Consider the following 12483-nt stretch of genomic DNA (forward strand, 5'->3'; position numbering starts at 1 on the left):
AAACAAACCAGGGCAGCCCAGCCGAGCCGCGGGTGCCCCAAGGGCAGCAGAAGGACTGCTTCTCTCTTCTTTCCCAAAATAAACTTCGGAACACACAGCCGCTCCGAGGTGTGTGGCCAGGCTGCGGGGGTGGCCGTGCCTCGCACCCGGCTGGTGCTGCCTGGGGAAGCAGCGCCGTGCCCGCTGTGTCAGCGGGAGGTGCGTGCGAGCTGTTTCCCGTGAGGAAGAGAAGCGCCCAGGGATTCACTGAGGTTTGGGGGAAGTTGCAGAAAGTTTGGGTCCGGGAGGAAGAGGAATTGCAGGGTGAGTTAGTGGGGCTCACGTGGCAACACATCCGCCCGTCGGTGTAGTCGTGGCCGAGTGGTTAAGGCGATGGACTAGAAATCCATTGGGGTCTCCCCGCGCAGGTTCGAATCCTGCCGACTACGACCCGCGCTCTTCTTTTCCTCCCCGTGCCGGACGTTTTCTTTCCCCCGCTCGTTTTGCACCGGAGCCGCCGACGCCTGACATCCGGCAGGACGGCGGGTCCGGCCCCGGGAAGGGAGGCGGGACGTCCTCCCGCGGCCATGGAGCAGCGCGGCGCGGCTCCCGCCGTGCTGGCCACCACCAGGTACCGTCCGGGGACGGGCCGGGCAGCGCCCCGCGCCCGCAGCGGCCGCGGCCTCGGCGGGGCAGCCCGGGGGGAGCGGGGAAGGAGAAAGGGAAGGGGAAGCAAAGGAAGGAGCGGCGGAGGCTGAGGGGAAGCCGGGTAGTGCTGTGTGGGTTTGCCCCGGGGCACTTCAGATGTTCTCCAGTTCTCCTGCATTCCACAGCCGGGGGGATCCCTGGCCCGTCCTGTGTGCCCTCCCTCTCCTCTTGTGACAGCTCCGCGTCCTTTGCCGTCCGCTCTGGCGCAGCTTTGGGTGCTGTTGCCCACCGGACACATCCTTTCCTTGGCGGTGTTTGGCGGTGGGTGGGCAGGAATTAGGGTTTATCCTGCGGTGTGCGGCGGTGTCCCCAGTGCTTTGGCCGGTGCCCATGCCCGCTGCTGTGCCCTGTATCCCTGTGTCCCCTCCTCGTGTCCCCTCTGGCCGGCAGCCCAGGAATGGGCAGAAAAAGAGTTTATTCTCCTTTCCCATCTCCTGGAAGCTGCCCCCTGCGTGGTGCAGGGGCGCTCTTCTCCTTTGCATTAAATGTTTAAACCCTGTTTCTTCCTAGGTGTGGTAAAGGAATCCTGATGAGAAATACCTCAAGAAGAAAATGCTTATGGCAATCTCTTATAGGGAAATTGATAGATCTCTTTCTCTCTCTTTTTTTTTAATCCCCATGAGATATTTGAGACCACATGAAAGCAGTTTCCTATCAGATGAGACATGAGAAGCAGAAGTGTTGATTCAGCAAGGTCCTTACCTCCTAGGACATAAATAATGAGTATTTCAGTCGATTTAACTTCAAAGTCATTATTTTAATCCTTAAATATTTGGCTGTATCAGGGCTGGACTTTCCTTGAAGCAGTGGCCTTGAACCTTCAAATGTATCTAATGTGACTAACAGACGTTTTGCAGGACTGACTTTATATAAAGTTTAGCCTTAGAAATGGAAATTGGAACACCTGGATTAATTTTACAGTTGTTAGATTGAAAAAGACCCACTTGCAAATTGTCCCACTGAAACTGGAATACTTTCAGTGATAAAATTGGGTATATATGCATGTGTGGGATTAAGACTTTAGTAAGTGGACATACTTTCTAGCTTCTGTGGTGAAATAACTGTATAGTTGTGACCTTTTCCCCTCTTTTTTCCACATACTTGTTTTGGGAATAGGATTCCTAGTTGCTGTGGTAATATAAATCATGGAATCACAGACTATGCTGAGTTGGATCATGGAGTCCAACTCCTGGCTCAGCTCAGGACATCCCAAGGGTCACACCATGTGCCTGAGAGCATTGTCCAAACACTTCTTGAACCCTGTCAGGTTTGGTGCTGTGATCACTTCTCTGGGGAGCCTATAAAATCTGTATACTTGTAATTAGACCAGACAGAGAAATAAACTGTTTGGTGAGTACTTTCCCTTCACTTAATAAATAAAACTGGTTGTACATTTTTTTCTCCTTCTGTTATGACCAGGAATGTCACAATTTGGTCCCTTCTGGAGAGAGGTTTTTGGAGCTGGGTGCTGCTGGCAGGGCTGAGTTTATCAAGGCAGGAAGCATAGACTCTGCTCTCCTGGCCATACAGATGCTGGAATAAATGTTTCTCTGGTCACAGCACTTGCATCTCTTGTTTTACTTTCTTTCTGGAGGTGCCTATTGACCACCCTCCATGTTGGCCTTTCAGCACAGAAAGCAGATTAATTGAAATACAATTTAATGATTATATGCAAATCAAAAAACCAGGAGTGAACACCCAGCTCTTCCATGAACTGTGGAAGCTGCTCAGTTCAGCTGGCCTTTATAGTCTGCGCTTCCTCTGTTCTGGGCCTCTCCTGCATGATCTGATTGTGCAATGCTCTGATTCACAGCAGTGCTGCTGGTATGAACAGTCTCCTTGTATTTGGGTGAAGTGATTCCTGTTAGGAAGGTTAACCATGTGCCCAGGTCTCTGGTGAACTGTCTGTTTTGTAGACAGAAGTGTAAACTGGAGATAAGCTAGATTCAAATAAAGAGTACAAGCAATAAACCTGTGTATCCAAATTAAACAACCAGTTTTCTCCTTTTGCTGCTTTTTTTTTTTAAAGATACAAGTGTAAAAATAGTTGGTTTTATGTGAAAGATGCAGTGAAACTATATTCTGTCTTGGGGTTTGCAGGTGCTAATTCTGTTTGAATAACAATAACAGTATTTAATTAGTTAAAACATTAAGGCTGCTTATTTTGAAGGCATTACAAGAACTAGGGAGCACTTTGGATAGTATGCTCTGTTTGTCTCAGCCTCCCTGCTGATTTCTGTTTCTTTAGAATCAGTTTTATATTTAAAAAGAAATCCTATTGCTATAGAAGATAATAGGGTTGGGTTTCCTGTAGGAGATGATAATGAAAATGATCATAAGGCCTAAAGCGAACAAACAAAAATGTAGCTATTCCCCCTCCCTCTAATAATTTCCATGACATTTTAGCACAGACTTCTAACAACTTTATAAGAAAAACCCTGGGTTTTTACTAGGTACTTACTAACTTCATTGCAGTTTCAGAACTCTCTAATGCAGCAGCTCTTTCAGTGAAGTTGTCATTGTGTCATCTCAGAACATCTGTACATGGTTGCTGTTTTCAGCTAAAGGCCATTGAGGATGGTTCACTGGTCATTACTCCTTTTATTTATATTAGAGGTGAAAAGCAGGTTAATTAGTCATTTATACTCTGTGTTAACAGAAGTAGAATCACAGACTCATTTGAGATTGAGAAGACCTTTAAGATCATCAACTGCAAGCATTAACCCAGCACTGCCAGGTCCACACTAAACCCTGTTCCCAGGTGCCACTTCCACACATCCTTTCAAGGACTGGTAATCACACACTTCCCTGGGGTTGTGGGTCACTTTTGAGTATGAGTGCCAGACCTTTTGGCTGCCATAGCTGCAGTCACAACCTGAGTGACTGTACATCTGGAGAGCTGTTAAGATCTGATTATTGTGATTATTAGAGAGAGATACTTCTACCCAAATTAAGGTGCCAGTGAGATCATTGCTAAAAATCAATAATGCAGATTTTATTAAGTGAAATGTGTGAGAGACAAAGACACAGAAAGGGTGGAGGGAAAGGCAGAGAGAGAACAATTAAGTAGAAAGATAATCACTAGCCTTGTGGATCCAGCATTGTTTTGTTGGTCCTTCTTCACTCTTTTTAGTGGTAAGGGTCCCACAAAAAATAAAGTTTAATGGGCTAATATGCATTCAGGTATATAGAGGCATGCCCAAGCACCTCCCCTGCAGGGTGGAGTTTTGCACTGTCTTTTGCTACACTGTGAATCATGTACAATCCTCTGATGGCCCAGAAATAAATCTGGGGGTGCTTTGGGTGACTTTGCTGGTTTATGACACCTTTTAAGACATGGCAGCTGCCTCTATGCCTGTGTAGTTGAGCCCCATCAGAAGGGATAAGTACCCTCAGGCCTACATAGGAGTGTGACTGTCCTGTGCTCAGTGTGTCTCTTCTTTGGAGTCAGTGGACTATGGTCTCCTGCAGTCAAAAGCTGACCTTCAGCACAGTCGCTGAGCTGGCCTTCTCCATGGACTCCTTGCAGTGTTACACTCTTCTCCCCCACTCTTGTTTATCTCTCCTTAGGCTTGAGATAACTTGGACAATAGTACTCCCTTTATCTTATCTCAAGTCCCTGTCATGTGGCTTAATTTACTGTCCATATCTCCAGGAATTCCTGGGGGCAGATTTGGGGTGGAGGCATTGGTGGTTGCAGATGAGGAGTTGCTTCTTTATACAGTCTGCCAGAGTGGGCAAAGTCCTTTGGTGATCTTAATAGTGTTTAGGGCTATTGTGAGCTGTAAGTCTCTTCTAAGAGCATATCCTCTGCTGCAGGTATATTCTAAAAAAGTCCAGATCCAGCTGAGGTAACTGGCAGGTACCCCTTAGGGCCAGCATTTTGGCTGCTACTGGAAGAGGCAGAGTTACAGCTGATGGTTGTTACTCCCAGGTCCCACAGGCTGCTGTGTGAAAGCCAGGCACCTGTGCATTCACTCATGAGCACTACTGGTCCTGTGTTTTAGAGCCAACCACCTGTAACTGAGAACAAAATTTTGTCTGGATGTGTAAAGTGAAGTCCCTGACTGGCAGAACATAAGAACAGAACCAGAGCAGACAGAATAGCATCACCAAAATACTGGAGATGGTAAGAGCTGTTGTTAAAGCCCTAATGCTTTAAATATGGCTTGCAAAGAGGATTGGGTACAAAACTGAGTCTGTGTCCTTGTTTGTTGTTATCCTATTTATCAGGAGCTCTCAGGATATTCTCTTTAAAAGGCTTTTGATTCAAGCTTTGAATTAGAGATTCAGAGATTGTCTTCTTGGGGAAGCTCAAGTTTCATAAGAACTGATCAAGTTTTGACATGATGAGAGGATCTTTTGAAACTTTGTTTGAAACCAGATTGTTTAAGCCTCTTGAAAGTGTATATTAAGTTCTATGCATTGTGTATCCTTAGGTGAAAGGGCACTTGTGTTAATGATTCTAAATTTCCTGAAGGAAGAGGTTAAGAATTTCCACAGGAAATCCAGGGAAGATGGAACTTGATAATCCTCACGGTTAAAGTTTAAAGACAGAAAAAATGTTTAATAATCCTAGTTTAGTTTTCTTTTAAGTGGTCCCTCCTGATTTCTCTAAAAAACATTTACTCACACATAGGAAGAATGTGCTCAGAGATGTGTTCAGAGGGTATTGAGTGCTGTGGACAGTGAACTTCTGATTCTGGCAAGTGGTCTATGGCTTGGCACAGGGTAACTTTGGGGAAGGGGTCTTTGATCAGTTTTGCCTTTCAGGCTATTGAAACAGACTGTTTATTTCATTATATGTACCAATTGATGCTCCAACAGCAACTGCTTGGTCTTACTATTGATGTGTGGGCACTCTAATATGACCTGGCATTCCTCTTGCAAAAACATCATAAATATTTTCAGGGGGCGCTCCAGGGGGCAGGTGGTGCCACAGTTCTGTGCATCTGAAGAGGTCAGGAGGAAAAAAATCCATTGAGTAAACTGCAGCAGCAACTCCCCTGTTGCATTTTCCTCCAGGAGGAACCATGGGTGGTTATGACTGCTCTCAGAGGTTAATGCTATTTAACTGGGTATGAAAGGACGGGTATCTGTTTCCAGTAGGATCTTCTGTGGGAAAGTCGATATGTTTTGGCTAGTGTGCCCTTTAGGCTGTTTGGCAGCAAGACTGTGTATCAGATAGTCAAAACCAGAAGGCAGCTCTGAGGGATCATGTCCTTCTTTAACTTGCTCAGTCCTGATGTTTGTCTGATTTTCCTCAAGGATCTTCACAAGTGGAAACTGCAATTGGCCCATCAGTCTGCTCCAGCAGCATCCTTTGTATTTTGGCTTTAATCCACTTTCCTGATTGACTCTTCACAAGTTGTCCCTGTGCTCCAGGGAGCTCCTTCTTTCTTTCATGGCACTTTCAGTTATTGTCTCTGTCATTTCTGGGAATGTCCTTAGATAAAGGAGAGGTGGATAGGGCTCGGCATGAGTCACTATGAACAGACCTTTGTCTCAAAATAAACCTGATGAGAGATCATTGGATCTTCTCACCTGCCAGGTGGGCTAAGAGGACTTTCAGCTCCTGCAAGTGAAGTCCCATTCTGAATGAAACCACATCTCTTCACAGAAATTATGTGTTCCTGGGATGCTGCCTGCAGAGGCTCACGGCAGGTGCTTTGGGATGGAATATAGGAAACAGGCCATGTCCCAGTTAGTCTTGTTACAGAGTAGGAAGTGTTGGGAACAGGGTCTGTGTGATGTCCTGTTCCAGTGAGAGCTTTTGCATTGATTTTCTAGGGCTTGTAACTGGGAGAGGGACAGCTAAAAGTCTTTGTGCCAATGCCTGAACTCTGTGTATTTTCTCCCCTAGGCAAATTCAGAATACACACACGGGGCTGGATTTGTCCGTACCGGAATACCAGGAAATCCGTGGGAAGATGATGTCTGGCCATGTCGAATATCACATTGTTGTTGTTACCCGACTGGCTGCCTTCAAATCATCAAAGCACAAGCCTGAAGATGTGGTTCAATTTATGGTAAATATTTCATCAGACCTGTGTTAGTGATCACTTTCTTAACCACCTTTAATTATTTCTGTCATGATGTGGCAGATGCTTCATCATCAATCCCAGTCTCTCCAGGTCAAGGTCCTTGGTAGGACAACACAGTCTGTACCATTTCTGCAATTCCTATTCCATTATGCATATTACATTATCCACACAGTAATTGAACTTTTTATTCCAGGAGCTAAAAGTGGCAATGCTGTTGTTGCCTTTAAGGCATTTTTCATTATGGATCAACAAATAGAAACCAATTAAACTTTTTGTAAGTTCTACTGCAAATTAGTTTCTCTAATATATGTATCAGTACTAGACTTTGTATAAAAACATGAAATAAATATATAGTTGCTTATTTGAATGGGTCTGTTACCTGGACACAGATTTTAAAATACTTCATAAGAGAGGTTTCCAAGGAAGTGTCCATATAAAACATGATTTAGCTGGATTGTCTTTTTCACTATACCTGCAGAGTAAAGGTTTGAAAGCACAGCACATGACTTAAAACAGGTGAAATTAATCTCATCTACGGCGTGTGCACATCCACTTAAGCTGTTGCTCCTGGGACTGTCTGTCAAGCTGATGGGAAAAGGTGCATTTAGGGTTTTCTCTTTGATCTTCTTTAGCTGCCTGCTGAAGCACTCCCAAGAAGTGCATTTCTCTGTCCATTGACCATAAGGGAACACACCTTGTTGCATGCTGTGACCATCTGCTTTTTTCAGATGTTTTGGCAATAACTATAATGTCAGAGTGATGTGAGTGTGTGGTTACCTGGTAGACCATGACCCTGTAGTGTAACTCACACTTTGTGGAAGATAGCTGATAAAAGCCTATTTAAACAGTCTGATTTGCAGATAAATATCTAGCAGTGTTGTAAAGAAATGCTTTACAACAAATGAGATTTCTTGCATTTATTCCACACCTTGTGCTGTATATAACCATGGTAAAAGCAGCAATGCTGGCATAGGAGTCTGTTCTGTTCACCCTGCTCATCCCTGACTGCTTGTTCTTGCTCCTGCAGTGTTTCCTTTTGTGTCCCAGTGTTATGTGGCTATTCCATAATGTCAGCTGAGGAGCTGCTCCTGGCTAAAAATGGGTATTTTGGGGCTTGTTATTCAGTACTGATTTACACTTGTTCCTTGAGTCTGTGACTTGCACAGTATCATTATAGTTTCTTTTAGGGCAGGGAAGCACCTGAGGGGGCAGGGGCAGATAGAGACGGGGATGTGCAGTTGCTTTTTTTCATGCATCAATGCCTGCTTATATTATGTAATTTTTCCACACAGCTCTGTGGAAGAAAGAATCTGGTTACACCTGAGGTGTTGAACTGGGCTGTCGTCATCTAACTTCATTTTGTATCATTTCAGAACAAGTTGATAAAATCAGCTTGTCTATAAAGAGGAGAAACAGACTTTGTACTGCAGCCCCCTCTGCTTGCTGGGGTTGTCTGTTCCCATGTCTCTCTGGGAGGATTTTCAGCACTCAGTTGCTCTTCTCAAGTGAAATGAACCTTCCTCATTTCTCCTCTGGTGAGGTCTCCTGACATTTCATTCTTCATGAAGAAGATAACTGGTGGAGCCTGACGAGAATAACATTTATCTCATCAGTTGCATTTTTTTCAGCTGACTAAATATGATATACTATATAGTTTGTTGTGTGAGAGTAATTTAAAACTGTGAGCTGGGAGGTTGAGGATGGATGCTTTCCATCGATTCATTCCGATGAGTCTTGTCTGTGTGTATTACTGGGGGGAACAGAGGGATTCACCTGTCGTAACTTATCTCTCTGTAAGTTGGATATTTTAATCTGAGTCTGTCCATGCTTATATGGTCAGTGGGGAGGAGGGGAATGATGTGACTCATCCTCTGGAAATGTCTCTCTTCTTTGACCATAAAGGGGAAGTATCTACATTGTAGACAGCTGCAGTGGGGGGCTTCAACTCCAGGCTGAAATGCTTGAGGATCAGTAGAGTTGCACACAAATCACTGTGCACTTGGAGGTGCCCTGGGATTTTCTACCTGGCCTTCAGAAGTTGTGTGTTTCCTATAGATCTTGTGTGGTATTAGCCTGCTGCACACAAGCCCTTTGGACACCCCAAAGCATCTCAGATAGCATGGGATGCCTTTTTCTGGGCAGAACAGTCTGCAGATGTCTGTGTTTGGTTTTCTAAACTCCCATCCCCATTGGTGCAGTGCTGTTGAAAATGATGTAGCTGAGCATCTGTGGGGTGGGGGAACCCACTTTGCATAACATAAATGTCTTGTACCATTTGAGAAACCCTAAATTACCATAGGTGTGTGCACAGGGCTGGCAGGAGTGACAGAGGGCATAAAGGCATTGGCACTGCCCTGAAACAGCAAGAATACATGCAGCATCCAAGGTGCCACTGGCTGCCTGTGTTCAGGCAAGTTGAGCTTCACTCACTTTCACCAAAATCTCATTTTACAATGACTGTCATGGGAGCTGAGATACCTCATGCATGTAGGCAGATGGCTCAGCCTGGAGAGAAGTGCCAGTGCTGTGGCTGCTGGGGAAGGCAGGTTGCACCCAGAGTGTCTGTGCAGTGCCCTGTTCCGCTGGGTGCTGGAGCAGCACAAACAAGAGCTGTGACCCTTCCCCAGAGTTTGCGGTGAAGTGTAAGAGAGGTACCTGAGGAACAGCAGAGGAGAACGAGGCTGCAATGGGCAGCAGATCTAACACATCAAATTTGTATCACAAAGCAGAGTGAGATATGAGACATCTGAAGGAGGAAGAGGAAACTACTATGTGCCTGTTCTGGAGCAGAATGGGAGAGGGGGGCATCTTTTTTTGCTTTTTTTGAAACTGCCAAATTGGAGGAAGGAGTCAGTGTCACAGCGCTGAGGTGACACGGAGTTTAGAGAAGGCAGGCAGGTGTGGCAGGATTTTCCTTGTCTCTGGATGCTGATTTTGGATTGTCTCTGTTTTGGCCAGCTGGGGAGCCAGGTCTGTATTTTTTGGCTCCTTCTTGCCCTGTTGCTGTCCCTGAGGCCTCAGAGAAGTGGCTGCTCCTGCCCTGCCCTCGGGGCCTGCACCTCGCTGAGCGAGCGCTGGTTAGTGAGACCAGCGGCTCCAGCAGCTCCTCTTTTCCCTGGGAAAGGCTGGTGAGCAAGGCAGAAGCATCTTCTAAGTTGGCTGTGGTCTCCAGGATTGAATCATAGGATCATTTGGGTGGGAAACAGCCTTTAAGATCCTTGACCCAGCTTTTGACGGATCATCACCTTGTCAGCTACGCTGGAGCACCAAGTGCCATGTCCAGATGTTTCTTGAACATCTCCAGGAATTGTAACTCCAGCACTTCCCTGGGTAGTCCATTCCAATATTTAATGACCATTTCCATGAAGAAATTATTTCTGATGTCCAACCTGAACCTTGCCTGGTGCAGCTTGAGGCTCTGTCCTTTCGTCCTGTCAAGATCGAGAGATGTGTTAAGGGGATAACAAAAACCAGATGACCATCAAAAAGAGACTTCAGATCTGACCTGTGAAACCTTTACTGTGGGTCTAAACAATCCAGAGTGCCCTATTCTCCAGCCTTAACAGAACTATGCAAAATCAGCATCACAACATCTCTAATTAAAATATTTGTGAAGAATTAACAGAATAAGAAATTCACTTCTGTGATGACATTCTAAATTATTAGAAAGTGGAGGGATTTTTTAATTTAAAAAAATCCTAATTGTAAAATAGGGCAAATGGGTTTTAGAACTGCATAACCTTAAGGTTATATTTGGTAATTAAGGGAAAAGTCAGTTGCATTTCTTTCAAAGGTCAGAATACTCTTGTACTATCAAAAGAGGGAAATTGGTTTTCTCTTCGGTACTGCTACCAAGGTGATATTTAATTATTGCCTGTAGATTTGCCATTTTCTGTGATAAAAAGAAAAGGCTTTGCTTTTCTTAAAGGCATTTCTTCTAGCCACACCTTAGCTTTTTTAGCAATTAACTTCTCCCTTCCCAGCCTTATTAAAAATCCACCCAGCCTTTAGTGCCTTCTCTTTGTATCTGCATCCAGTTTGATTCTTCTGTACAAGTTATTTGTTAGTCAAGTTTTTTCTTTTTCAAAGCTGAACAAATAAGTACTGGTGTTTGACAGGCATAGTACAATTTAGGGAGGCATTTACTATAGAACTATCTTCCTCTCTTAAAATGAGGGAGTATATGAATACGTGGGTGTGTATTCATTTATGTTTTCATCCTTGCCTTTTTGCATATGTTGCCCTTTTTTTTTTTTTTTTTGGGCCTCAAAATCTGAAAATCTGTGCATTGGAGTTGCATTTTCCTGACTGTGCAGGTATGTTGTGAAGATAAATTCCTTCACCTTATAGCTTCTGTGATGTGAGAGGAGGGGAAAAAAATCCATGCTCAGTGTAGCAATAGGTTCAGGAGCCACTAAGGATTCATGCTGATTAAAAGGAAATATTACAGTTCATGCTCTTCTGCTGGGCAAAACAGATGAGGAGAACAGCATGTGGTCATGTAATTAAAATCTACCATAATGCACACCCACGGGGTCACCAAGCAACATTCATTCTGGTATGCCTTGAATTGGGAGTTTCCAAGCAAAAGCTTGGTTTGTGCTGCCTGGGAGAAGGGGTTTTGATTCCAGTACCCAAAACTAGTGGTTGTTTAAAAGGACAGAGATGCTGGATCTCCCTTTTCTGCAGTGTTAAGAAGTGGACTTTGTAAGAAGAAGGTCACTGTAGCCCTGGTTTTCACGAAATACTGTAAAATCAAGTGTGCTCTTTGTTGGTGTGCTCTGGCTGGCAAGGGGCTCAAGTTAGCTCTGAGATCTCCATTTTGTTGAAATCCTTGCAGTAGATATAAAGCATATGAAGACAAGTTTGAGGTCACAAATGGGGCAGTAAAAGGAGCTTTGAAGGGTAAGAGGCATTAAATGGCATTAATACTGAGTGGGATCAAATTCTGCACACAACTGTGAGTGCCAGGCTTGTATCCCACAGCCATTCCGGTGTGTACTTTCCTGTGTGAGGCCCTTGGGAAGAGGGGGGGCAAGGCACATGCATGAGATTTGAAGGATTAGTAGCAAACTTCAGACTTTCACTTTGAACTTCATGGTGGTTTTCTTAACCTTCTAGCTATACTTGATCACACTCGACTTATTTATTTGTTCCCAGTGGGAAAAAAAAAAAACCCAAAAAAATGTTCAACCCATCCCTGTCTGTCTTTTAAGTTCTGTGTTGGATGTTAATTGTTACAGGCAAATAAGGTCTTGACCTGGCAAATGTGCACATGCTTTGCTGTATTTGCATGATTAACTCTTTTGAAGTGAAGCAGATTGAGCCTTTGATATTGTGACTTGACAGAACTCCTTGAAGTGTGTGCACTCAGGCTGACTTACAGGTGGTGGGGTTTAGCTCCACAGTGTTCACAGAGTTCAGTTAGAGGCATGGAGGGGGGAGGATAACTGCAGGATCAACACCTGGAGGAATTACAGGCAGCAGAAGAAAAATATCTGAATATTAATCAAACTTTGTTTATTTAATAGGATTGGTAAAATGGGGTTTAGAGCAGTGCTTATTTTCTATCCTGACATTTTGGGCCATAGGATCCATCAAGGATTTTCAAAGCACTGTAAGTGATAACCAGGAAAGGCAAGATTTAATTTTGTTACATGCTGATACACCTTTCTCCTGGAAGATTAACAGAGGATGTCAAATTGAAAGGGTCCAGAATTGTTGCAGCAGCAGTGCTTTCTAACTAGAAAGA

The 12483-nt window shown here is 44.4% G+C and overlaps 1 protein-coding gene and 1 non-coding gene across 2 annotated transcripts in view; both read left to right on the forward strand.

Annotated features, from left to right (window-relative positions):
* Positions 1-346: 346 nt before the first annotated feature.
* TRNAS-AGA (transfer RNA serine (anticodon AGA)) lies at positions 347-428 on the forward strand. The gene has a single exon. It is a non-coding gene; the product is annotated as a tRNA-Ser (tRNA).
* A 131-nt stretch (positions 429-559) lies between these two features.
* The window catches only part of HS1BP3 (HCLS1 binding protein 3), a 56719-nt gene continuing 44795 nt past the window's right edge, over positions 560-12483 (forward strand). The window contains exons 1-2 of the mRNA XM_066545841.1: positions 560-610; positions 6551-6716. Of these exons, the coding sequence (XP_066401938.1) occupies positions 567-610; positions 6551-6716 (210 nt within the window). The 5' untranslated portion in view covers positions 560-566. The remainder of the gene's footprint in view (positions 611-6550; positions 6717-12483) is intronic.

The sequence above is a fragment of the Molothrus aeneus genome, chromosome 3, assembly GCF_037042795.1.
Source record: "Molothrus aeneus isolate 106 chromosome 3, BPBGC_Maene_1.0, whole genome shotgun sequence".
NCBI classification, from domain to species: Eukaryota; Metazoa; Chordata; class Aves; order Passeriformes; family Icteridae; genus Molothrus; species Molothrus aeneus.